This window comes from Pogona vitticeps, chromosome 3 (genome assembly GCF_051106095.1).
Source record: "Pogona vitticeps strain Pit_001003342236 chromosome 3, PviZW2.1, whole genome shotgun sequence".
NCBI lineage: Eukaryota > Metazoa > Chordata > Lepidosauria > Squamata > Agamidae > Pogona > Pogona vitticeps.
This window is the reverse complement of record NC_135785.1, coordinates 219,195,333-219,222,262: the sequence shown is the minus strand read 5'-3', so window position 1 is coordinate 219,222,262 and position 26,930 is coordinate 219,195,333. Positions and strand designations below refer to the sequence as shown.

General features: G+C 41.6%; 1 protein-coding gene across 1 annotated transcript; it reads left to right on the top strand.

Annotated features, from left to right (window-relative positions):
- Positions 1-254: 254 nt before the first annotated feature.
- On the top strand, positions 255-26,522 carry GPR89B (G protein-coupled receptor 89B). The gene is made up of 14 exons (XM_020810964.3): positions 255-447; positions 7,231-7,290; positions 9,040-9,143; positions 10,915-11,021; positions 11,154-11,255; positions 12,561-12,681; positions 13,023-13,103; positions 14,201-14,310; positions 16,397-16,485; positions 17,643-17,735; positions 18,928-19,023; positions 23,933-24,022; positions 25,807-25,872; positions 25,976-26,522. Exons 1-14 carry the CDS (start codon positions 406-408, stop codon positions 26,180-26,182), a joined length of 1,368 nt encoding a protein of 455 aa, XP_020666623.1. The 5' UTR covers positions 255-405; the 3' UTR covers positions 26,183-26,522.
- The last annotated feature ends 408 nt before the right edge of the window (positions 26,523-26,930 follow it).

The window sequence follows — 26,930 nt, the reverse complement described above, 5'->3', positions numbered from 1 at the left end:
AGACACCCTCACCTCCATCTCCCTCACCCGCCCGCCCCCCGCCCCGGGGCATAATGGATGGTATTTGCCTTGAACAGGGCAGCTGAACTAAAATTCTTGGTTTGGTTTTATCCCGCTCCTTCCATAGGGACCTCGGAAGTCTACCCGAGACAGAGGGAGCGAGAAAACAGAGAAAGGAACCAGGAAGTTCTATTCCAAGATCATGAGGCCAGCCGCTCCCTCTATTTCGTATCTCTAAGACGTCTCTCGAGCCCACTGACCCCGCCCTTGCCGTGCCCGCGGCCGCGCAGTTTGAGTGACAGCCGTGAGGCTGGCTGACTAAGAGGGGAGCCGAGGCAAGAGGCGGGGGAGGGGGGAGAGGAAGGCAAGGGCGCCCATTTCCCCTCCCGGAGAGTTTTAACCACCATGAGCTTCTTGATTGACTCCAGCATCATGGTCGTCTCTCAGGTAATGAGGGTCCCTCCGTCCGCTCCCTCCCCCAGTTATTTTATTAAGAAGCCCTGTTTTCTCCTTCTTTTCTCCCCCCCAAAGACCCCCCCACGACTGTCGCTCCGACCCACTCGGGCTCGTTGGCTGGACAGACAGACACACCTGCGCACCCCCAGGGGAAGGCTGAGAGGAGCAGGGCGGACTGTACCACTTCCCGTTGCAAGGGATGGTGTGGACTGTACTAATGATGAAGGCGGGGGGGGAGTGAGAAATGACCTTTCCCTGTGCTTCCCTTGGTAGCTCTCCTCTCCGCCTCCTTAAGTAGATTAGCCTTGAGGGGCTTGCTTTCTGCTTGCAGTGTTTCCAGCTCTGAAGCCTGCAGCCGGAGTGGCTCAAGGCATTCCTCCAACCCAATCCTGCTCTGTTTGCACACCCGCAGCCTTATGTCACGTGTATTTAAAGAGTGTGTGAGTCCAGGTGATGAGTTATATCCCATTCTATTTGTATTCTGGAAAACTATCTCCTGCTGCCGGCCTCCATCTTTCAACTCCTTTAGAAAAAGAGAGGGAGAGTTCTTTTGAAGCAAGGTGTGCATTGGTTGGTGCATTATATATTATGGCTGCATAGGTCCCATGGCATTTGAAGTGTCTTTGAAGGGTTTTTTTTTTTTTTTGGTATGCTACTCGAGGGTGTAGGAGTGGATATTTTTTTAATTCAGAACTATTTTTTAAAATCCCATGTGTAGTTAAGGTGGCCGGCTGTATGTCCGCTCTCCGGGAGGAGGATGGTCATCCATTTGAAGGACTCTCTGCCTTTTTGTTGAGCTTCTAATTGCTTCTCTCTCATTTTTTAAATGAGTAGTTCTGCTGGAGGGAGTTATTTTGTAATAAAAAAATGCAGATCACACACACACTGATATAGCTACTTATGAATAGTGGGTAGTATATGGTGTTGCATGCCAATACTGTATAAACGTCCGATGGGAAGTCAGTCTCAGAAATTGACATTCAGACGATTCCTCCAAAATAGATAGTTGCCTAGCTAGGTATTTCAACAAAACTGCAGTGTTCATTTTTCTTCTATACACAATCACACATATACATTTTCAGTAAACTGAAGACATGGTGGCGCTGTGGGCTAAACCACAGAAGCCTGTGCTGCAGGGTCAGAAGACCAGCAGTCGTAAGATCGAATCCACGTGATGGAGTGAGCTCCCGTCGCTTGTCCCAGCTCCCGCCAACCTAGCGGTTTGAAAGCATGCAAATGCAAGTAGATCAATAGGGACCACCTTGGTGGGAAGGTAACAGCGTTTTGTGTCTAAGTCGCACTGGCCATGTGACCACGGAAGATTGTCTTCGGACAAAACGCTGGCTCTATGGCTTGGAAACGGGGATGAGCACCGCCCCCTAGAGTCGAACACGACTGGACAAAAATTGTCAAGGGGAACCTTTACCTTTACCTTTTTAAACTGAAGAAAATACAAGACAGCGGGGCATTTCAGAGAGTTAATACATGTTGTGCTTTATTTGTATTTGATTTATATCTACTCTTATTTCAGTGCTGTGCCTTTGTGTTTTTACCTTATCACAGTCTTGTGCATGCTCTTACTAGTACTATATTTCAGTTTAGATTATAGTAATATGATGATTATATTTGTGTATATGTGCAAATTGAATGCAAAACTGTCCTCTTTTTTGTAAATAATGCTGTTGTCTTTTGGTGTCTTCCGTTATCTTCTTTGTGATGTCTCTCTTTTTGATGATGGAGCAGCGGCTACTCTAGTTAACATTTGAATTTCTCACATAGGAATGGCAAAATTCATTTCAACTGTCATGTTTAAAAAGATGTCCCAAAGCCTAGTATGAATACAGTATTTATTTGAAGGTAGTCAGCATTTCCATTCCAGTCTTATGCAGCAGCAGGAAAAGGGGTTTGATGTGTGCAAATGCTGTATTTTTTGGTAGAGTTGCTTTCCGAAGAACCAAAGTGAGTATTTGAAAGCACATTCCACACTACAAGTGTTGTATAAGTGATAAAAAGACTTGATTACACTCATGTGTGGATATGTATATATCACCACTTAGTTGCCACAAAATGTCCAGACACAGTCCATATTGATCTCGGTCTTTCTTCATGGCAGATATCGGCAACTGTACATTCTTGGTCTTCTTTGTCTGTAACTGTATCTCCCCTGCTTGCCACCCAGTGCTTTTGTACAGTATGTCAGCAATGAATCGTTTAGTCGTTCAGTCGTGTCCGACTCTTCGTGACCTCATGGACCAGAGCACGCCAGGACCTCCTATCTTCCACTGCCCCCCGGAATTGTGTCAAATTCATATTGGTTGTTTCAATGACACTGTCCAACCATCTCATCCTCTGTCATCCCCTTCTCCTCTTGCCTTCACACTTTCCTAACATCAAGGTCTTTTCCAAGGAGTCTTATCTTCTCATGAGATGGCCAAAGTACTGGAGCCTCAGCTTCAGGATCTGTCCTTCCAGTGAGCACTCAGGGTTGATTTCCTTTAGAATTGATAGGTTTGTTCTCCTTGCAGTCCAGGGGACTCTCAAGAGCCTCCTCCAGCACCACAGTTCAAAAGCATCAATTCTTTGGCGGTCAGCTTTCTTTGTGGTCCAGCTCTCATTTCCATACATTGCTACTCGAAAAACCATACCTTGGACTATGCAGACTTTTGTTGACAAGGTGATGTCTCTGCTTTTAAAGATGCTGTCAAGGTTTGTCATCACTTTCCTCCGAAGAAGCAGGCGTCTTTTAATTTCAGGGCTGCTGTCTCCATCTGCAGTGATCATGGAGCTCAAGAAAGTAAAATCTGTCAGTGCCTCCATATCTTCCCCTTCTATTTCCCAGGAGGTGATGTGACCAGTGGCCATGATCTTAGTTTTTTTGATGTTGAGCTTCAGACCATTTTTTGCACTCTCCTCTTTCACCTTCAGTACAGTGGTGCCCCGCATAGCGAGGTTAATCCGTTCCGGATTAACCCTCGCTATGCGAAATCGAAGCTAAACGGGTAGGGGAAATGTATTGAAACGCATTAAACTTAGTTTAATGCGTTCCAATACCTTTCTTACTTACCCGTTCAGCGAGGATTCCAATTGCCGGCAGCCATTTTCGCGCCTTCGCTAAGCGAGGGCAGGGCGCGAAAATGGCTGCCGGCAGCCATTTCCGGGCTTCCGGCGGCCATTTTGGAACCGCCGATCAGCTGTTCGGCGGCTCCAAAATGGCCGCCGCAATACCTGATCTTCGCAATGCGGGTTTTCCCCATTATGACGATCGGGTATGTTTCCGTATAGCGATCCCGAAAAAGGGATCGCTATACGGAAACATCGCTATACGGTGCACTCGTTAAGCGAGGCACCACTGTACAAGGTTCCTTAATTCCTCCTCACTTTCTGCCATCAGAGTGGTATCATCTGCATATCGGAGGTTGTTGATATTTCTTCCGGCAATCTTAATTCCAGTTTGGGATTCCTCCAGTCCAGTCTTTCGCATGATATATTCTGCATAGAAGTTAAATAAGCAGGGAGACAATATACAGCCTTGTCGTACTCCTTACCCAATTTTGAACCAATCAGTTGTTCCATATCCAGTTCTAACTGTTGCTTCCTGTCCCAAATATAGATAAGGTGGTGAGGCACTCCCATTTCTTTAAGGACTTGCCATAGTTTGCTGTGGCCCACACAGTCAAAGGCTTTTGCATAATCAATGAAGCAGAAGTAGATGTTTTTCTGGAACTCTTTGGCTTTCTCCATAATCCAGCGCATGTTAGCAATTTGGTCTCTAGTTCCTCTGCCCCTTCGGAATCCAGCTTGTACTTCTGGGAGTTCTCGGTCCACATACTGCTAAAGCCTACCTTGGAGGATTTTGAGCATAACCTTGCTAGCGTGTGAAATGAGTGCAATTGTACGGTAGTTTGGGCATTCTTTGGCACTGCCCTTTTTTGGGATTGGGATGTAAACTGATCTTTTCCAGTCCTCTGGCCACTGTTGAGTTTTCCAAACTTGCTGGCAAATTGAATGTAGCACCTTAACAGTGTCATCTTTTAAGATTTTAAATAGTTCAACTGGAATGCCATCAGCTCCACTGGCCTTGTTGTTAGCCAAGCTTTCTAAGGCCCACTTGACTTCACTCTCCAGGATGTCTGGCTCAAGGTCAGCAACCACGTTATCTGGGTTATCCGGGGGTATCCAAATCTTTATCGTATAATTCCTCTGTGTATTCTTGCCACCTCTTCTTGATGTCTTCTGCTTCTGTTAGGCCCATCCCATTTTTGTCCTTTCTCATGTCCATCTTTGCACAAAATGTTCCTCTAATATCTCCAATTTTCCTGAACATATCTCTGGTTTTTCCTTTTCTATTATTTTCCTCTATTTCTTTGCATTGTTCATTTAAGAAGGCCCTCTTGTCTCTCCTTACTATTCTTTGGAAGTCTGCATTCAGTTTTCTGTAACTTTCCCTATCTCCCTTTCATTTTGTTTCCCTTCTCCTCTCTGCTATTTCTAAGGCCTCGTTGCACAGCCACTTTGCTTTCTTGCATTTCCTTTTCTTTGGGATGGTTTTTGTTGCTGCCTCCTGTACAATGTTACGAGCATCTATCCAAAGTTCTTCAGGCACTCTGTCCACCAAATCTAGTTCCTTAAATCTGTTCTTCACTTCCACTATGTATTCATATGGGATTTGATTTAGATTATACCTGAGTGGCCCAGTGTTTTTTCCTACTCTCTTCAGTCTAAGCTTGAATTTTGCTATGAGAAGCTGATGATCAGAGCCACAATCAGCTCCAGGTCTTGTTTTTGCTGACTGTATAGAGCTTCTCCATCTTTGGCTGCAGAGAATATAATCAATCTGATTTCGGTATTGCCCATCTGGTGATTTCCATGTATAGAGTTGCCTCTTGTGTTGTTGGAAAAGAGTGTTTGTGATGACCAGCTTGTTCTCTTGACAAAACTCTATTAGCCTTTGCCCTGCTTCATTTTGAACTCCCAGGCCAAACTTTCCTGTTGTTCCTTTTATCTCTTGACTCCCGACTTTAGCATTCCAATCCCCTATAATGAGAAGAACATCTTTCTTTGGTGTCACTTCTAGAAGGTGTTGTAAATCTTCATAAAACTGGTCAATTTCAGTCTCCTCAGCATTGGTGGTTGGAGCATAAACCTGGATTACTTTGATGTTGAAAGGTCTCCCTTGGATTTGTATTTACATCATTCTATCATTTTTGAGATTATATCCCATTACAGCTTTTCCCACTCCTTTGTTGACTATGAGGGCTACTCCATTCCTTCTACGGGATTCTTGCCTACAATAGTAGATATGATAATCATCTGAATTTAATTCGCCCATTCCTGTCCATTTTAGTTCACTGAAGCCCAGGATGTCAATGTTTATTCTTGCTGTTGGACCATCTCCTGTTTGACCACCTCCAGCTTCCCAAGTTTCATAGATCTTACATTCCAGGTTCCTATGCAGTATTTTTCTTTGCAGCTTCGGACTTTCCTTTCACTTCCAGGCACGTCCACCACTGTGTGTCCTTTCGGCTTTAGCCCAGCCACTTCATTAGCTCTGGAGCTACTTGTACTTGTCCTCCGCTCTTCCTCAGTAACATGTTGGACGCCTTCTGACCTGAGGGGCCCATCTTCTAGCGTCATATCTTTTAGCCTTTTGTTTCTAATCCACTATGTCCTGTCTGTCTTGGGTGTCCCTGCACGGCATAGCCCATAGCTTCCCTGAGTTACTCAAGCTCCTTTGCCATGACAAGGCAGCAATCCGTGAAGCAATGAATACTCCATACCAAATCGAGCAGATCACATGCAGGGCTATCCATATTTAATTTTTTCAACCTGTGCATTATGATGTCTTGTGCTGCATTACGATAATTTAAAGTATGCATAAATATAAACAGCCTAGAAGTAAACTTTGCAAATAGATCAAATCAAGCCTGAAGTATCTGCGGAGGCAAAAATGTTGAAACTGAGGCTGTCCCACTTTGGGTGCATAATGAGAAGGTGAGATTCTCTGGCAAAGACAATAATGCTAGGAAAGGTGGAAGATAGGAGAAAATGAGGAAGACCAAATTGACTCGCTAAAGAAACTCACAGGCTTGAGTGTACAAGAGTCAAAAAGGGCAGTTAAGGACAAGACAGTATGGAGACCACTCATTTATAGGGTCATTATAAGTTGGAGATGATTGGACAGCACATAACAACAACAACAAACTTTACAGGTAATCTAGTCAAAACCTGTATTTCAAAATTCCAGAATGTTTAATAAACCAGGATACTTGCCCTGGATGTAAATTGTTTTGGGTGGGCCTTGCTTAGAAGGATGGAATAAAAATATTTTAAAGCAAAATAAGATTGCTTTATCAGGATTCTTGATTACAAAGCTCCATACTTCCAGAACTTTTTTTAAAAAAGAGTGAAAACATTTTTATAGCCAATTATAGTTTCCTCTTCCATTTTTAATTTGCTGGTAAATATAGAGCATTGCTGTAAGGTATTCTTTGTCATGGATCCATATTTTAAGAAGAAACAAATTGCTGCCCATTTCACATTATTTTCAGTATCCTAACAATCTTACTTCCATAAAGTACTCTTGTGTACCTCTAGAGTTATTTTAAAATATAAAGTACTAGTTACTGTGAAAAGGGGCGGGCTACTGAGATTTAAGCTCTTCTTATGCTTTCTCTGGGCAATTGTTGTTTGTACCTCATACTCTGCTAACTTTAAAAGGAATTAATTAAAATTTGTCTTGTAGCTGTAATCTGCTCTTATTCTGTCCCTCTGCAGGTGTTGTTTTTTGGATTTGGATGGCTGTTTTTCATGCGCCAGCTCTTCAAAGACTATGAGGTAGGGATGATCAGAGCACATATGCCAGTTGTAACATAATAGACTGCAACTCTTTTGTCTTTTTTTCTCAATTTCAGGGGGCAATTGTCCCTTTCAGATCATAAGTGGCCACTTACAATCTGGAAAGAGAAGCTTGTAGTGTCCACTATATAAAATGAGCTAATGCAACGTGCTTCCTTACAGCTATAAATCTGTGCATATACAATTGCTTGAGAGTAACCCTCATTTAGGTCAACAAGACATATATGCAAGCAGACACACAGAAATTATGAAGGGGTAGGCGGAGTGGGAATTTTTCCTTCACATGCTGACCCTTCTGTTTGTCCTTACAGTTTGCATGTGCCCATAGGGCCATGCAGGATTTTACAATCAGGGGAAAGCAATATTTTCTTCATTTTCGGGAAATATTTATCATATTTGGAAAAAATATAAAGGAAGGGAAATATTGCTTTTCCCTGCTCATGACTCCATGAACTTACATGAACTGTAAGGGTGAATGGAAGGATCAGTGTGTGAATGGAAACTTCGCACTTTGCATGTCCCTTCATCCTTTCTTCCCATACCTTCTTCCACTCATCCATTGTACTTTTTTTTTGTCTTGAGATGGATGGACTCAGGGAAGTGGCAAGGATGAGGGTCTATTCAGTTTAATTGGACATCACTTTTCCATTCCCAAGCTCTCTAGGCTAGTGCATCTCTAGGGAGTTTAACCTAAAGAGGTAAATTGCCACCACCCCATTTAATATATCCAATACCATAGTGAGACTAAAGCATTGTGTTCGTTACCCCGACTTCCTCTCTTATCCAAAATTCAACTAGCAACCTGAAATAATTTTTTGTATTTTATTAAAAGAAAAAAGAAAGAAAAGAACAACACAGTTCATCTTTTTACTTTGAAAAGGGTAAAAAAGTGAAAACTCCACTCAGTTACTCAAAATGGATTTCTCAGAACTATGGAGCAGTAACACAAAGCAGACTCAGAGCATTTCCAAAGAAAGTTCACACTATAAAATAAAAACATTCTAAACTGACCTCTTCTATACTTGTGCCAAAGCAGAGTAGGCTGGCAGATGCCTGGTTTACATGAGAATAAGACAACCCACAGGGGCACAAAGATTCCCCCCTTGAGAGGATCCTACCACTTAAAGAAACTTGCATTGTTGATTTTTCTCTTATTCTAGTTAATGGGCCATTTGGTGACTTGATACTTTGAAATATTCTGCTGTTACAAGATAGCATAGGAATCTCAGATCCTTCTTCCAGCTTCTACTATGAAATGTTTGGAAGGGAAAGGCAAAGTGGGACATTTCCCTTAACATGCTTCTGGTTGTCCTTACAGTCCTTAAGTCATAAGGTTAAGTACAGGTGAAAGCAATATTTTACATACTTCATTTCCCTCTCTCAAATACTCAATTTCTCCACGCTTACTATATGTTTTGTTTGAGAACTGTCACAGAACAATTTAGAGGGGATTTTCTTGGTCTCTGAAAAGGATATTTGCATTTTGCTACACAAAATGTAATGAAACATTAAGAGCAAAGAACTGTTGGAAGCTAAATAATTCTCAGATAAACCATTACTGCAAATTGTATTTCAGCAAAAAATGCATGTTCAACTATAGGCCTCATTGTATTTAAACATGCATTTGTGCTTTCAACTGTGGTAATCTACTGTTTCTTCTCGGATATGTTATCAAATTCCCTCCTTACAGACAAGGTATTTATTTCTGTCCTTTTAAAAATATTGCAGGTGCGACAGTATGTTGTTCAGGTTGTCTTTTCAGTCACCTTCGCTTTCTCCTGCACTATGTTTGAACTTATCATTTTTGAGATTCTAGGCGTATTAAATAGCAGGTAAGTAGAACAACTAATTTTGGAGAGGCTTGTTGTAGTCTTGATATAGTTGATGTGCTCATTTATTTGTTTGCTTGTCACTTTATAAAGTTTTGTTTTGTCTCACTCTAAAATGTGAAGTTTATTATTTAAGTGCAACACGGGATTGGATAAAGGTATAGAGGCAGAAATCCTGTTGGGCAGGTTCCGTTTGCACAACTGAAATGACATCACAACTAGTGGTAATATGCATGCAGCTTTGTCTCATGTTTGAGCCAGGTACAGTGTTGCCTCGCTTAACGGGCGCCCCGTTTAATGACGACTCCGCATAGCGATGAAGATTTTGCGATCGCTTTTGCGATCGCATTGCGATGTTCCCTATGGGGAAAAATCGCTTTGTGATGATTGTGGGGAAGCGATCATCACACACACACCGTTTTCGCACAGCTGATCGGCAGGGCTTCGGGATGATTGCGGGGAAGCGCTTCCCCCCGATCATCACGAAGCCCTGCCAATCAGCTGGGCAAAAATGCGGGCTTCGGGATGATGGGGGGAAGCGCTTCCCCCCATCATTCTGAAGCCCTGCTGATCAGCTGGGTGAAAATGCGGGCTTTGGGATGATGGGGGGGAGCGCTTCCCCCGATCAACCTGAAGCCCCGCCGATCAGCTGGGCGAAAATGCGGGCTTCTGGATGATGGGGGGAAGCGCTTCCCCCCATCTTCCCAAAGCCCCGCCAATCTGCTAGGTGAAAACAGGGCATAAGGCTGGAGTCAGCCTGACCTCCCTTGAGGGAGTTTCACAAACTAGGAAAGGCTACAGAAGAAGCTGGGGCTTGTCTGCTTACTGACTTGACATCTTTGGGGTGGGAGGTTCAGAAGATTAAAGATTAGGAGTGAGCTATTTGTTGGGGGCCTTTTTGGACTCCAACTTCCAGAATTCTTCCAAGAATTCCCCAGGAAGAATTCTGGGACTTCCAGCCCAGAGATACTCGTATACAGGCACCTGTATTTTACTTGCCCAGAGCAGAGTCTATCCTGCAGGTGTCTGAGACTCAGATTTTCGGTTGTTAATGTACAAAAAAGGAAAGTCCCTGTGTTTCCTGTGAGACCTAGGCCTTTGTGGGACATGTAATGCTTTGGGACTATGCCTCTGTAGATCCTAATGGGCACCAATGCAACTCCCAGAATTCTGGGAGTTGGAGCCCTACCACACAGTCATGAAATGGCAAATCCCTATTGAAGATCTCAGATTCTATACAGGCTCATATGGCAGGAAGTGGTCTTTCAGATATTCTGTCATTAAGCTGTGTAGAGCTTTATACATCAGAAATCAGTTTGGAAATAAATAGGAAGCTAGTACAGTTGGTTCAAGAGCACTAAGGTATGCAAGTCTCTATGGCAGACCTGGGCAAAATGCGGCCCTCCGGATGTTGCTGAACTGCAACTCCTAGCAATCTTTATTATTGGCTTTGTGGGCTAGGGTTGCTGGGAGTTGCAGTTCAGCAACATCTGGAGGGCCACATTTCGCCCAGGTCTGCCTATTTGATTTCATTTGCAAAGTGATCGCTTTATTTACTGAAGAACAGTTTGCCTCTCAAACTCAATTTCCATCACAGCCACCACTTCAAAGACCTAAAAGCCACACCCACAATTAGCAACATGACCACTGCCTATAGTTTCTGAAGCGCATGCCTAGCAACAATAGCATCTTCCAAAGGCGCTACTTATTTGTCTAATAAAGAAGAAACAGATGAATTATGATAATGTGTTTAAAATCCCTCTGTTATTTCCAGCTCTCGGTATTTTCATTGGAAATTAAACCTCTGTGTGATTTTGCTTGTCCTGGTGTTCATGGTGCCCTTTTATATTGGCTACTTTGTTGTGAGCAACATCCGATTGTGTAAGTATATGCAACGGCATAAATTTTTTGGAGTGCCAAATTAGATAATATTTGTCGCTTTATGTAACATATGAGTGTTATTAATGATCCTTCTTTATCTTTCTTTCTTGATTTTTTAACATTAATTTTTAGTACACAGACACAGACTGCTTTTTGCCTGTGTTGTCTGGTTAGTATTTATGTATTTCTTCTGGAAACTGGGAGATCCTTTTCCTATCCTCAGTCCAAAGCATGGTAAGTGTCATGCAGTATTTCAGTTTATTGTCTGATTTCCTAACTATCTGAAACAAACCACTGTGCACTGCATATTATTTATTTATTTGGATTACTATATTATTATTTATTTTTGATCTGTGGAAAAAGGGACTGTGAGCTTTATTCAAAATGTCAAAAATTAAGATTGATTTCTAGACACTTAATAAACTATGTATAATTATGTATAATAAGACTTGTACAGCACAATTCCGTTCATATTCATTTAGATACAAATCCAAGTGTTCAATTGGGGTTGCTTCCAAAAAAGTGTTCATAGGATTGCAGTCTTAGGAAATTCAGTATTTAAATTATACTTTCCTATGCTTCTTGAATTTTGATTAAAGATCTAATAAAAGAAATGTGTAATTACATGGGCCCAATTTCTATTGATGTGGTATTTTTGCCCCTTCAGCATGCTTCCCCCTTGCACATGACTAGTATCACAGTAAGTGGTTGCCCACTTGCATGATAGAGAGTCTGCCAGAGAACAGAAAACATTTCCGCAGTTTCCCTTCTAGGACTGCAGAAAGGAACGAAATTTGCAAGCAGATTGTTTATAAAGATGACAAGACATTGTACCTTAACTTCAGTATCTTCCTTATGTGGCAGTCTTGTATATAAGAAGTAATTGTAACTGCATTAGTAGTTGTCTTTGCCCATTGAAGAGTGCCAGGATGTGGAAATGGATGATATGGGGGAACTGGGGACCCCATGGAGCAGGGTCAGCACGACATGTTACAGCACCCAGGGCAGTTCCTAGCAAATATCCTATTCCAGCAGCAGCTGGAGCTGTACTCTTACACTGCTGGCTCAGGACTACTCTCTTCAGGCTCTATTTCCTTTCCTTCCATGTAGGAAGTCTTTAAGGGATAGCTCCATGGCACATAGCAAGTCATTTTGTCACCTCTTCAGCCATGCAACTGGCGTCCATGTATCTGCACCTGAGATCATGCAGCTCCTGGAAGTGGGTAGCCGGTCCCTTTGCTCTTATCAGGTCCTGGGGATGCCACATTTCTTGCAAGCCTGGAGACCCCTTGTTTGGTGTGTCAATTTGGGATGGCCCAGGTGGCCCAAGCCTGGCTTGGTCCAGGGTCTTCTCCACTGGCTGTTCAACTTATGAGTCTGTCCAGTCAGTGGTTGCATGCCTGGGACATGAGAAACGCCTGAATTTCTTTCCTATCTTGTTCAAAACAAAGTAATATCATGGTGAGTGATTGTTTGCTTTGTTTTATGTCAGTGAAAATAGTGGTGATGTTAAGATAATATTTTTTTCCTTTCCCTCAGGAATTCTATCCATAGAGCAGCTCATCAGTCGGGTGGGTGTGATTGGGGTGACCCTCATGGCCCTGCTTTCTGGATTTGGTGCAGTCAATTGTCCATACACTTATATGTCTTATTTTCTAAGGTAAACAAAATTTCCTAGTTTGTTTATTTTTGTCTTCCTTTGGTTTTTTTTGACCTCTGTTCTATTGTTTCCTCTTGGTTTGCTCTGTCTTTGATTCTGAGTACAAACTTTCCAGAAATGAACTCTTGTCCATCTCCTCTGGCTCAGTAACAATGATACTAACTTGATATTGGCTATTATTTTGGCCCTGTTCAGCATCTGTATTTTTGTATCTTAATGTGCTCCAGTAGAAGTAGAGAAGTGGGTGTAAGAGATGCACAGACCTGGGGAGGGGCTGTGTTAACGTTTGCTATTCTAGAGGCGACAGGCGTATGAAAAGGTCCATATATATTTCTGTGTAGGAATGTGACTGATGCAGATATTCTTGCTTTGGAACGTCGGCTCCTCCAAACAATGGATATGATCATCAGCAAGAAGAAAAGGTAAGGCAAACACAGTAAAGAATCTTTTTTATTTTTTTATTTTTGAAGAATTTTCCATCCAAGCGGTGACTTTCCTGTGGACAAAATATTTGTCTTGGAGGAAATCAAATAGTCATTAAAATACCTTAAAACAGTTGATAACCGGATAGAATGATTTACGTTGTCGTGTGCGATAATGGTGTCAGTAAAGTTAGAGCTAGAGATGGGGCTATTTGTATTTGTATATGAATACCCTTGCACAGGTGGCAATAACGAGGGTCCGGCTCCCCGGGGCCAGACTGTCCACTCACAATTCAGCTGTTGCTGCCAGCTCCGTGATCCTTCTTATCACTCATGTTCGCGATCGGCAAGCCACTCTTCGACCTGGCAGGGAGGCTTGTCGTCCTGCCTCCTGCCAGGAGTGGCGAGTCAATTGCGAGCTTCGGAGTGATAGGAAGGATCACAGAGCTGGCGGCAGCGGAGGAATTGTGAATGGACAGTCTGGCCCCAGGGGGCCGGACCATCATTATCACCACCTGTGCGAGACCACTAGTAATGGTGTGGCTTAAAAAATCTTGTAAATAAATAAACTTACTACTGGATTTCACACAGTGATTAGTATGTTGGTTGTGACTAAATTTAAGTCCCAGACAGTGGTTATTTATGCATGCAACAATGTAGTTCAGTCCCCACCTTGGGCTTCCAGATGTTCTTGGACTTCAACTCCCAGAAATCCTGGCCAGCAGAGGTGGTGGTGAAGGCTTCTGGGAGTTGTAGTCCAAGAACATCTGGAGGCCCAAGGTTGGGGACCACTGATGTAGTTGATAGATAGCTACAGCTAAGTGCAGTTGATAGATAAGGTGCTGGGTGCAAGCAAGGTATGCAGTCAGCCATGTGAACCGGCACACAACCAACATAAAACTGGCATTTTGTGGCATTTTTTGTGATTCCTCTTGTGCATGCTTAAATATCCACTATGGTTTTGGCCACTGATTTCATTGGGTCCTCTCTGAGTGTAATGAGCAGTAGATCCATTGTTCTGTGACCATGTGCTATGGTTATTTTGGTTCTAGTTTGTATCTCTTGTTTTTTAGCTCTTGACTTTTCCTCCCAATCAGGATAGCAATGGTTCACAGAAATATGTTCCAGAGAGGAGAAGTGCATAATAAGCCCACTGGTTTCTGGGGAATGATAAAAAGTGTTACGGCATCTTCACCAGGCAGTGAAAGTATCCTTTATTTTCAGCTTTGGCAAATAGAAACTGTGTATGTGTGTGTGTGTGTGTTGTAGGTAGTGGAGAATTCTTGCTTGGGTTAAAACTGAAAGAAGTCATGAAGGGGATTTGTTAATGCATAGAGAAGAGGCTATAGAGAAACCTTGACCCTCAACTGTTAAGTTTTATACATTTAAAAGCACGACAGAAGTACAGTGCCCGTGAGTGCCAAGCACCACAACCTGATCCAGAGAGACACTTAGTCAGCTGGTTTCCTTTTATCAAGGAACAGTTCTCAGAAGTAACAGTGTGTAAATGGGAGACATGGAGTCGGGTATGGAGTTAGCTAGGTAGTCCCGTGAAATCAGACACTTGCATTGTTATTTCCCCCTGTACTGAAGGTTAACAACAATGTTTGCTTACTTACTACAGTGGGATGTTGCCAGATACTGGCCAGAACATAAGGTCTGTGTAACTTGCCAGGGCTAATTACAGGTAATTGATAAAGTGTCAGAGTGCATTATAGTCAAGTGCCTGATTGCCCATTCAAGATGCACCCGAACACCTTTCCACATCATCACAGTTAGAAAGACCCAGACATGAACACCAGTGGGCTTTGAAGTGCTGAATGACATTTGATTGACAAACAAACTGCTGAACCTGCAGGTCATGCCCATCTCTAGTACAAACCCACTTTGCGTCATCCATTGCAATCTTGTAAGTGGGAATGGTATACAATTTCTAATTGGTAGTAAAGGAATAGAAATAAAGCTAGCCATTGGTCATGCTGGCCAATGAGTAAAACTAAAATCCATAATTTGACAATACGTTTATTAGGACTGGTAAAATGCCACAAAGGTCTGCAAGCTTTTCAATTCTTCAGAACTCTGAAGGATAGGTGGTGAAAAAAAAAAAGTTAAGAGATGAAAGAAGGAGGAGGCAAGTCCTAAAATTAGGGCTTATGTTGTGACAATGAGACTTGCAGTTAAATTTTGCCCCATGATGATAATTGGCAGACTGTGGTATCACTCACACACAGATACCAAATTATACCTAGCAGCACATACTGGGGTAATGACCCAGTGTCTGGTCTTTATTTCTAGATCGACAAAGGTAAGTTGCAATTCAGGCTTTTGGCTATTACCTTGCATGGGACACATAGGGCTAAATTGATTTGTCAGTCCCCTCTAAAGGAGCCCCACTGAGTCAATGAGACCTATGTCAGTGTTTACTCAACAAGTCTTCCTCCTTTAAGGGGTCCAATTGGGATTTAACAGGTGGATTTAACCATAATGTTCCTGGGACAGCAGTAATGTGTTACAGTTATTTTGCCATTGAGAGCCATTGCAAAGAAATGTGTTGTTTAGATTGCTGACTAGCATTGGTTATAGGGAGCATTTAACTCAGTGCAATAGCTTCACTGGCTGCCCATCTGTTTCCAGGCCCAATTCAAAGTGTTGGTTATGTTCTATAAAGCCCTATATGACTTGGGTCCAGGCTACCTGAAGGGTGGTAAACCTCATATGAGCCTCCTGGGCTTTTAAGATCTTATGGGGAGGCCCTTCTCTAGATTCCACCATCTTCCCAAGCTTGTTTGGCGAGGACATAAGAGAGGCCTTCTCAGTCATTGCTCCCAGGTTGCTCTGAGAAGCCAGTTTAGTTCCCTTTCTCTTGTCTTTCCATTGTCAGGCAAAGACTTTGGTCTTTAGGCAGGCTTTTAAGCAGTAAGTGTCTCAAGAATGCTTGTTTATTATCTTGCAGATGTTTGAAAATGGTTTTTAATCTTGGTTTTTAAGTTTAATATATATTTATTTGTTTTTAATGTGATATTTATATGCTGTTTTTAAAACCATTGCTTCTTTTGTAATTTTACATATTATGGGCTACCTTAAGTCCCTGGGGGGAGAAAGGTAGCAAATAAATAAATGAAGAGAGAGAGAGAGAAACAGCATGGCATTTTATATTATGTTCCTTATCCCTGAGATATTTTCATACGTTGTGCAAATGTTGTGGGCTAAAGGGTGAGTGGAAACTGGAGGTCTGTGTTGCATTTCAGATGATTTTATATGGGATTTTGTCCTTGACAACTTTGGTTTGCCAGATCTGGCAGTTATCCAGCAGGAAATAGATGCCTTGGAGGAGCTGAGTCGGCAGCTTTTCTTGGAAACAGCTGACCTCCATGCTACCAAGGTGCAGGCTAAGGGGAGTGTTCTTGTGCCTGATGGGTGGGTAATAAACTCCAGGGTAGGAGCAAAACTTAGTCCAAACTTAGGTATCATCCAAAGACTGGTGCAGTATGGGAGCTGTCCCTTTATAATATCCCATCCTGTCTTTTTTCTTAAAATTCAGAAAGGAGATGATTAAACTATCTTCACCCAGTTCAAACCTTCTCTGAGATAATGTATTCTAGTACAAACCAGACATCTGTGCCATGTTGGGAGAACTTTGTACATTTGTTGTCCATTTATTACAGTGAGGTCATGTTTGGCTGTCCAGATGTTATGGACTACTACTTGTTTTCCATTGGCTATCCTGACTGGGGCATCTGGGAGGAAGTTGAAACATCTGGAGGCCAAAGTTTCCCTAGCCATGGTTTATAGACAGGCTTTGTTGAGCAAGGAATGCCTGTGTCTTGTAAAAGTTAATACAGTGGTGCCCGGCATAGCGAGGTTAATCCGTTCCGGATTAACCTCGCTATGCGGAATCGTCGCTAAACGGGTAGGGAAAACGTATTGAAACTCATTAAACTTAGTTTAATACGTTCCAATACTTTGCTTACTTACCCGTTCAGCGAGGATTCCCCTTGCCGGCAGCCATTTTCGCGCCCTCGCTAAGCGAGGGCAGGGCGTGAAAATGGCTGCCGGCAGCCATTTCGGGCTTCCAGCAGCCATTTTGGAGCCGCCGAACAGCTGTTCGGCGGCTCCAAAATGGCCGCCGCAATACCCGATCTTCGCAATGTGGGTTTTCCCCATTGCGAAGATCGGGTATGTTTCCGTATAGCGATCCTGAAAAAGGGATCGCTATACGGAAACATCGCTATACGGTGCACTCGCTAAGCGAGGCACCACTGTATTTTCATAGACAAATATGTTAATAGAAATACATAGAGAGCATGCTTTGTGACTTGAAGGTACTCCTAGAAGTCTAGGTTATTTCCCTCTTACGTAACTTGAAGTTATGCACCCTTTGCAAATGTTGATCTGGCAGCTGTAAATGGGCCAGTGTGCATTATTCATGGACATAATCTATATGATATGTTAATTGTTTATTGATGGGAAACCCATCAATACCCATGTTGGTTACTGTGAATGTCTCATGAACCTGAAAAAATACACATTTCTTTCCAGGAAAGAATAGAATATTCTAAAACATTCCAAGGAAAATATTTCAACTTTCTCGGCTATTTTTTCTCCATCTACTGTGTCTGGAAAATTTTTATGGTACGTAAATTACAATTGTGATGACAATTTATATTTTGTAGTCTGGCAGAAGTTGTGCTTAGTAGAGAGTTTTCCTCACTTTCTTGCATTTTCAGTCATAATACAGTCTGACTCCCAGTTGTTTAGGGCAGTGGTTCTTAACGTGGGCGATAATGCCCCCCAGGGGGCGATTTCATTTTTCAGGGGGGCGGTAGAACGAAAATGGGTGGCGTGGGGGCGCTGGAGCAGAAGGGGGGCAGTAGGGGGGCGCTGGAGCAAGCCAAACCTGTGAAGATGGCTGCAGCCTTTTTACAATGTGCATGAATATATATTTTCCTCCAATCTTAATTTAGTTTCAGAGTTTTCATTTTGAAATTTTTAGTTCCTGCATTGCGGTTTGTTTTTATGCCCTTTTTATATTTCTTTTTGTGTCTTAAAATTCACTTGCAACTAAATCATTAAATGTTACTTTTTGGGGGCATTTCATTTTCTTGGAATTGAATTTTGTTTTCAGGGGTCATTGGATTTAAGTGTCAATCAATCAATCAATCAATCAATCAATCAATCAATCAATCAATCAGTCAATCAATCAATCAATCAATCAATCAATATCACTGCGGGGAGGGGGGCGATGATAACTTCCTCAATGGCTCAAGGGGGCGTTGCTTTCAAAAAGGTTAAGAACCACTGGTTTAGGGATCAAATCAGTTTTCAGGCAAGACATGTATGCCTTTTGATGTATAAAAGTGCTGTCCTAACTAGCCAGGATGGTCACGTGCCATCAGACCCAACATTAGGCCAACTGAAGCAGTTCAGGATGCAACCCTCTTCTGACCCAGGGATGTTGGAAATTACTTAGGACTGTTCTTGCCTTAATCTAAATTTGCAATAGCATTGTGGCTCTTTTTTCAGGTCTTGCAGAACCCTGGGTCTCGCTGTGCATTCTCAAATCATTTGCCAGCAGATCATAATCAGGAGAGCAGTTCTGCTGGCAGATTATTTTGTAGATTACCTAGATTCCTGAAATCAACCAGGAGGAGGAGATTATTGCCAGCAGAGGAGGCTTGCCCCAACTCCAACGCCTACTCCCAGGATGTATTTGAGTTAGGATTGCACACTTAAGTGTGTAAGATCACTGGCGAGTTTTGTGTGGGTGGTTTCCATACTATAGAAGAGTAGCTTTGTGTGTCACTCTCTCTTTTCCTTCCTTCAGGCTACAATCAATATTGTATTTGACCGAGTTGGGAAAACAGATCCAGTTACAAGGGGAATTGAAATCACTGTGAATTATTTAGGGATCCAGTTTGATGTGAGTACTTCTAATAAATACCACATTGTTTTGCAGTGTTCCATTGCATTCTGATTACCTTCAACTCTATTTAGAGCTTGATGTTTTAGTTAACTTCCTGGTAGGATGTACAACCTTTTGAAATTCATTGGAAGATGTTACACTTATGACCATTCACATTTTTAAATCCCAAAGTAGTGCATTAGCCCAAAACACTATTTCAGTTATGTTAATTTTAGGGGGACATTAATTGGAAATTCTGCTTGGAACCTGCAGTAATTCTCAAGCTCTTCAAGACTGCCTCACTGCTTAATTTTTTTAACTAGTGTTGTTTTTCAGACTGACACAATATGTGTCAGTCTGACTTTAAGTTACATCCATATTGATGCATAGATAGTCCTTTATTTTCAGCCCATTTATAAGTTTGTGAAGATTCTCAGTCATCCAGGTGAAGTTATCTGGAAGTTGATTCATGGCAACTGGACTTCTTTCTTGTCAGGTTGAAACATTTTGCTACTCAAGTCCAGTTGCCATGACTCAACTTGCAGAGCCCATTTATAAGGTATCAAAATGGCATAGGTTTACCATGCACTTTTTCAGCCTTTTGTGGTTACTAATCATGGCAGGATCCACAGAACAGATCCAAGGGGTTGGGGGCTTCGTTTCTGACCACTTTGTGATAACAGCATGAAGGTATCATGTCTCTCTCTTGCACATGGGCACACAAAGCATATCTGTATGTGGAGGAGACAAATCCTTTTCGGTGTGTACAATCCCTTAGGTTCATCTAAAGTAGCTCTTTAGATCTAAAATCACATAATCTGCTAGTACATATGTGTTCCATAGAAATAAACTACTTCAGTACTGAACAGAAATTCAAGCTGAGGCTTAGAAGCAAAAGAGAAAATACATGAAAGCCTTTGGAGAAGTGACTTAAGAAAATTGTCTTTGTCTGCTTTCCATTTGTTTTACTACTAGAAGCAACTTTTTAAAAAAAGAGATAAAATGTCATGCTTGGATGTGAGAGACTCCCCTTTCCTTGTATAGGTTAGTGGGCTCAAAATAATCCATAATGTGAAGTATAAAAGCCAGGATAAATAATAGCTGGAAGAGGGTGTGGGGTAAGGGAGTCTAAGAGGCCTCACAATGTTTAAAGCATAGAAACGTATCGTGCCTTTATTATCCATATAGCCTCCATAATATGTCTGGAAATGTTGGTTAGCCAGAATTTTATGCTGCACTTTGCAGGTCAGATAGTATATATCATTTTAGATGCCTTACATTGAATGCACTAACTGTTTGACAGTTTTAACATACGAATGTGGTGAGATGTTATGTGGTTCTCTTGTAGTATTGTCTTACCACATAAGAATGTTACAACTGCCAATTAATGCCATTCATTGTGACTGCCAGATTAAAAGGTTTTGCCCAACCTGACAGGTATAATGAATAGATTCTTTTTGATAAATCACAAAAAAGTTTCCAACTGGGAAAAATATTTTCAAAACTCTGTATTTATAAATCTGTTTTATAAACCTGTGGTGATCCTGATGCTTGGTGTTGTCTGGCATAATGTTACAGAGAATTTAAAAAAGCTTTCTGTATACACACAACTTGTTGTGTATATCAGCCATATTTTTCAAGACTTCACATTTTGTGATAATTCACGATTTTGATATTTAGTGTCTGTATTAATAGAAGGTGTTCTAAAACTGTAGAATATCAACATTTAACATTGGTTATTGAGTACCCTGTTTCCCCGAAAATAAAACCTAATGTGAAAATAAGCCCTAGTATGATTTTTCAGGATGATCGTAATATAAACCCTACTCCAAAAATAAGCCCCAGTTAAGTGAAACCCCATCCTCCACTATTGTGCAGCAACCAGAAGAAGATGACATGACTGTATTTGAATAGATGTAGATTGTTGTACATGAAAAAAAAAAAACATCCCCTGAAAATAAGCCCTAATGCTTTTTTGGAGCAAAAATTAATATAAGGACCTGTCTTATTTTCAGGGAAATACGGTAGGATGTCATCTGCTTGAAAGTTAGGTTTTGCTCTGTTGCTTGCCCAGAAGATGGCAGCAGCTACCATCTTCATGAAAAGAGGATTCATATACCTTCATCTGTGTTTTGTGCCATCAAGTCAGATTTGATGTATGGTGACCCTAGCAGGATTTACAAAGTATGGCAGATATTTAAGAGGTGAGCAGGAATTTGAACCCAGAGCTCTTGAATCCTAGTCTGAGAGTCTGTCCACTACACCACGATGGATCTCATATTACACCTCCAGCCACCCCAAGGTTTCACTCTGGATGCAGACAGGCAGTGAATACAATGTTGGCAAGAGCTGTAGATTTGCAACAAAAGTGTCTCATGTGCAAGTATTCTTGTGAACACTGAAGACACTATACAGACATATGAAATATCTAGAGCAGTGGTAGACTGGGCCCATTGCCTTTGGGAATGGGGAAAGCAAACAGCAAATAGTAGGCAGAGCCAGATAGGTGAATTTCCCCCCTCATCCTTCCCATCTTGCCTTGGAAAGAATCACTTCCCTTGCAAAGCACACTTAAGCTGTATCTTGATTGTTATGTGCTGTCAAGTCACTTCTGAATTATGGTTACTTCTGATGAAAGTGAAAGAAGAAAGTGCAAATGTAGGACTGCAGCTGGACATTAATAAAACAAATATCATGACATGATGAACTGAGATTTTTATACTTTGACTGCATCTTGAGAAGGCAAGACATGCCAGACAATATTGCTAGGGAAAGTTTAAGGTAGCAGGCAAAGAGGAAGACCCTATATGATATGGACTAACTCCATAAAGGAATCCACAACATTGAGTTTATAAGAGCTGAGCTCAGGACATTTTGAAGGTCACTCCTTCATTCAGTGGTACATATTATAGGTCACTCTTTCATGGGGTCACCATAAGTCAGAGGCAAACTGACAGCCCATAACCAGAATTAATGACCTCCAAAAAGTCCTGTTGTTAGCAACATTGTTCAGGTTTCATAAATTAAAGGTTATTGCTTCCTTTAATGAATCAGTCCATCTCATGTTAGATTTTCCTCTTTTCTTTCTGCCTTCCACTTTTTCTAGTGTTATTGTCTTGCCCAATGAGTCTTGTCTTGTCAAACTATACATCACAATAACTTGCTGCCATGTTCAACTGAACTGAAGAATAATGTCTTGTCTTGGTTCAGAAAAGTTGTACGTTGCCATGACTGTGTACTGGGAGAACTGTCTTTCAGTGAGGTGTCTTACTTCAGAGAGTTTAGTCCCAGATTTTCCAGAAAGGACCAGTCGTCTTTGAAAGAAGTCGCTCAGCGGTGCTCAGCTCTATCACAGTGGGGAAAGCAGCTTTCAGGCTGAGTTTTTACCTGTCTGGGGAAGCGACTCAGCATAACTCCTGTGTGCATAGAATTGCAGCCTTTGTTAGTCTAGCTTTTTGCATCCCACAGTATTGCTAAACTGTCAGGGGTAGAGGCAGTGGAAAAAAGAGACAGGCCTCCTCCCACTATAAACATACCTTATATCCAGTCATCTTTTCTGGGAATAAGTAGCAGTACTGACCTTTCTTTTCATCAGGTTCCTTTGCCTTTAACAATCATAGGAGTGCAAGTAAGGAATAAATACAGATCTTCCAGGAATGGGGATTCTGCTTTTTTGCTTGAGGAATTAAAATCAGCATTTGCTAAGTATGAGGGTCAGACAACAGAATTATGAATACCCATTTCAGAGCCAGGGAGATTCTCTGACTTAGTATAACAAGCGTCAGGAATAGGCAGTGTGTAAGCAGATCAGCCCAGAAAAAGTTGCAAAGGTATTTTGGACTAGGTAGAGCAAAGTAATGCTGACCTGACTTGGGGTAAGGATTAGTTGCTGTATGGATTAGTGAGCTAATGTGGGGAAAGGGTTTTGCATGCTTCAGAACCCTACACTTTATTATTAGTAAGGCATATACTCTGTAGTAAATCAATAACAAGATTAAGTGAAATTCCACATCACTTTTCTTGTGAGAAATGGATGAGTAGGAAAGAGATTCAAAATATACCACTGGACAAAGATCTCTGGCACATCTCTGAACATGTGCAGAAGGCATCCCACAAACTTCTTTTATTTTGAAAAGTCAGTAGTGCAGTTGTATACGTATCTATTCAGAAATAAGAGCCGTTGAATTTGTGGGACTTGGTTCTTAGGAAGTGAATGTGGGATCCTGAAAGTGACTGTAAAAATGACCTCCCCACCTCCCCTCCTCACATAGACCTTAACCTTTGTCTTGCCTGTCTTAAACTTTTTACCACTCAGTTTTACCTATATCAGGAGCATTTGGCAATTTCCTTTTTCAGAAATTGTGTTTCCTACTTTAGGAAGACAAAGGTAGGCCTAGGATTCAGGGGTCTGTTTGTCACTTTAACCACTGCTTCAGCTTCATTCACAGATGGGTTTTGAAGTTGTTTCCTTTCAAACAATACCAAGCCTGTTGGTTGTAGATAGTGCTCAATTCTGGGTCCCGCATAACTGCAACTGACCTGACAAATGCTCAGAGGTTCTGAGGGTCATTCGTCATGGCTGCCCCTCTCAAATACAGAGAAGGGAGTCATACTTCTGAGTTGCTGAAAAATACCAAGCATGGTAGCCCTGATAGCAATGCTGTTTGACAGCAAAGGAAGAGGAGAAGAAGAAAAATATGAAGGTGGGAACACAGCGTTGTGTTCTAGATGTAAGTTGGGGTTGTCACGGAAGGGGGAATCTTTTAAGGACTGGGAAGCACCTGGAGGGCTGGTGTCCTCTTTACCCAAAGTGTAGAGTTGCTATTGAGTTGAAATTAACATTGACCAGCTTAGAAGATTAATATTTGACTCATCTAGCTAGGATTCTGTCTGGAGATTTAACCATTTTCCATTTGTATCATTGCAGGTAAAATTCTGGTCCCAGCATATTTCTTTTATTCTTGTTGGAATAATTATTGTCACCTCTATCAGGGGTTTGCTGATCACTCTAACAAAGGTAAGCCTGGACACAGTCCTGTTATATGACAGGTTGGACAAAGGGGAGAGTGACTGGTCAGAATGGTCAGACGAATGTTAAGACAGAACTGTACATTAAAGGAACAGGGGAGCTGTATGTTGCATTCCATCTCCCCCTTCATTTCTAGCTATGTTATGTCTTGGTCATTATACTGAGTATACAGAGTTACTGCTGCTTGTGAAAAACTGAGACTGCTTCTCATGAGAGTTGAATTGTATGGATCACTATAATACAGTTAGAACACCATGGGATTATGCAGTGGAATATCAGTTTCTACTGTCTTTTAGATTAATTAGAGCATTGTAGTCTAGCACCTTCAGCTCTCAATAGTATAGACAACTCTGCTTTAAAAGTCCTTTTGAGACATAAATATTACTTTGCATACTGGTACAGTTGGCAAAAGGGATGTGGTGGCACTGTGGGCTAAACCGCAGAAGCCTGTGCTGCAGGGTCAGAAGACCAGCAGTCGTAAGATTGAATCCACATGACAGAGTGAGCTCCCGTTACTTTGTCCCAGCTCCTTGCCAACCTAGCAGTTCGAAAGCATGTAAATGCAAGTAGATAAATAGGTACCATCTCAGTGGGAAGGTAAAACGGCATTCCCTAGTCACGCTGGCCACGTGACAGCGGAAACTTGTCTTCAGACAAGCACTGGCTCTACGGCTTGAAAAGCTGGATGAGCACCGCCCCGTAGAGTCAGACACGACTGGACTAAAAATGTCAAGGGGAACCTTTACCTTTACAGTTGGCAAATGCACCATCTCTGGAATGCTGCTGTCCCTTATACTCAAATGAAGACTCTCAGAGTGATTGTTTTTGACAAGGCAGAAAACACCTTTTCACTGCTCATGTAATGGCTATTGATAACTGGGTTACAAGGCGGGATGATCTTTATAAGAATAGATACAGTTAGGTATGCCTTTGATGTTTATCTTGGCACTGGGAAAATCAGGCATTTTTTTCTTTTGCAAGCCATTGCAGTTCCTTGATTGTTTCCAGCTATATCAGATTTTTTTTTCCTTTTGAATAAATGCTCATAGACAATTGGAGCTGCTTGTATATAGAGCATAGTATCTTACGTATGGATTTGCAAAAGAATACATACCTCCTTATCTCTAGCAAATACAAGGGCAAATACAGAGTGCATTGTGGGATATTATCAGAAGGCAGAACAGAGTTCCAACACAAATAACTTTAATGTTACAACTAGAGATCTTCTCTCTGATTTTGGTGTCTCTAGGTGCTGGGGGGGGGACTTTGTGGGTGTATAACTGGACATCTGAAACCCAGTCTTCACCAAACTTGGAGGAATTGTAGAAGAGTGTCAGAGGAAGTTTCCCTGCAATTTTGGTGTCTCCAGGTGCCTGGGTGGGTGGGAGCATTATATAGCCAAACGAATTAAAAATCAGTAAACATTCATTGGGGGCACTGATTAGTATTACTATGAACTGACAAATTAGTGATTTTTTGAATGAATTTGGTGATTCAATTTTTAATTTGTGCCCATCTCTAGTTACAACTAAGTTAGCCAATTAGAAAAGGAAGTTGTTCTGAATAAGATGTTGTTATAATAAGAACAGTTATCTTGTTAATCATTTTATATATGAGGAATTTGCCCTGTATGATGAACATTCAAAGCATTTTCCAATTCAGCCCTAGACACATTATTAAATATACATTTGGTGCCATGTGGTTGTCTCCTCTCAAGAAAGTGATTTGTGTAAACCCATGTACTTATTTTCTCTATTTTTCTTCCTCTACAGTTTTTCTATGCTATCTCAAGCAGCAAGTCTTCTAATGTTATTGTTTTGTTATTGGCACAGATTATGGTGAGTATTTTAGCCAGTGTTGTGAACAGTTATTTGTCCTCTTTCAGTTATGGAAGCAGGAGGGAAAATGGGATATCTGATGTTTCTTTTATCTTCTCTGCAGGGAATGTATTTTGTATCTTCAGTGCTTCTGATTCGAATGAGCATGCCACTAGAGTATCGCACAATCATTACCGAAGTTCTAGGAGAATTACAATTTAACTTCTACCACCGCTGGTTTGATGTTATATTTCTCGTCAGTGCTCTCTCCAGTATTCTCTTCCTCTACCTGGCACATAAGCAGGCACCTGAAAAACATATGACACCCTAAGTCCATCTTTGTTGACATGATCCAGCTGGAATATCATCATCTTAAAGTGGCTCTTTCTGCAGTGGACAGTCTGCTCAGATCAAATGTTTCATTGGTGGCAGAGGAAGGCAAGAGATAGCTCCAAGGTACAAGATGCAGCCCTTGGGACATAAATGTGCCCACGCTGGAGAAGAATTATAAAAGAAGGTGGGAGGCAAGCTCTCAGAAAGCAGAAGAGAGAGGAACTGTTCTATAATGTTCAGTAAATATGATGGGGAAGATGTCTACTTGTTTTAATCTGGAAAACAGTGATTCTGGAACTGAGATTCTAAATGGTTAAATAAATCAGATTTTGTAATAATTCACAGTATTTATGGCAGTCTTAATATGTGTCAATAAGTTACTGCATAGAACTTGGGATAAGGAATGCTGAATCACCAGGGTCTCAATTTTTAAGAAGCTGTTCTGGGAGGCTTCTTACCAATAAAACTGAACCCCCAGCTGTCGGCCGGGCTGTGCTTCTGAGCTGGTACTGCAAAAAACTCTGCTGTGTAGCTCTGTTAAGAAGGTGACTCTTGGCCCTTGTATTGTATGGATTTCTCATTATATTTACTTGTAGTGTGGTCATCTAACTCCATTCCTCATCTATAGTTCCCACAGGTTGCAAAGTGGAACAGAGACCTTACAGAAATCTGTTGGCAAACACATCTCTGTTATATACTAATATTTGTTTCCCTCTTTACGGAAACGACAGATTAACTTGAAGTTA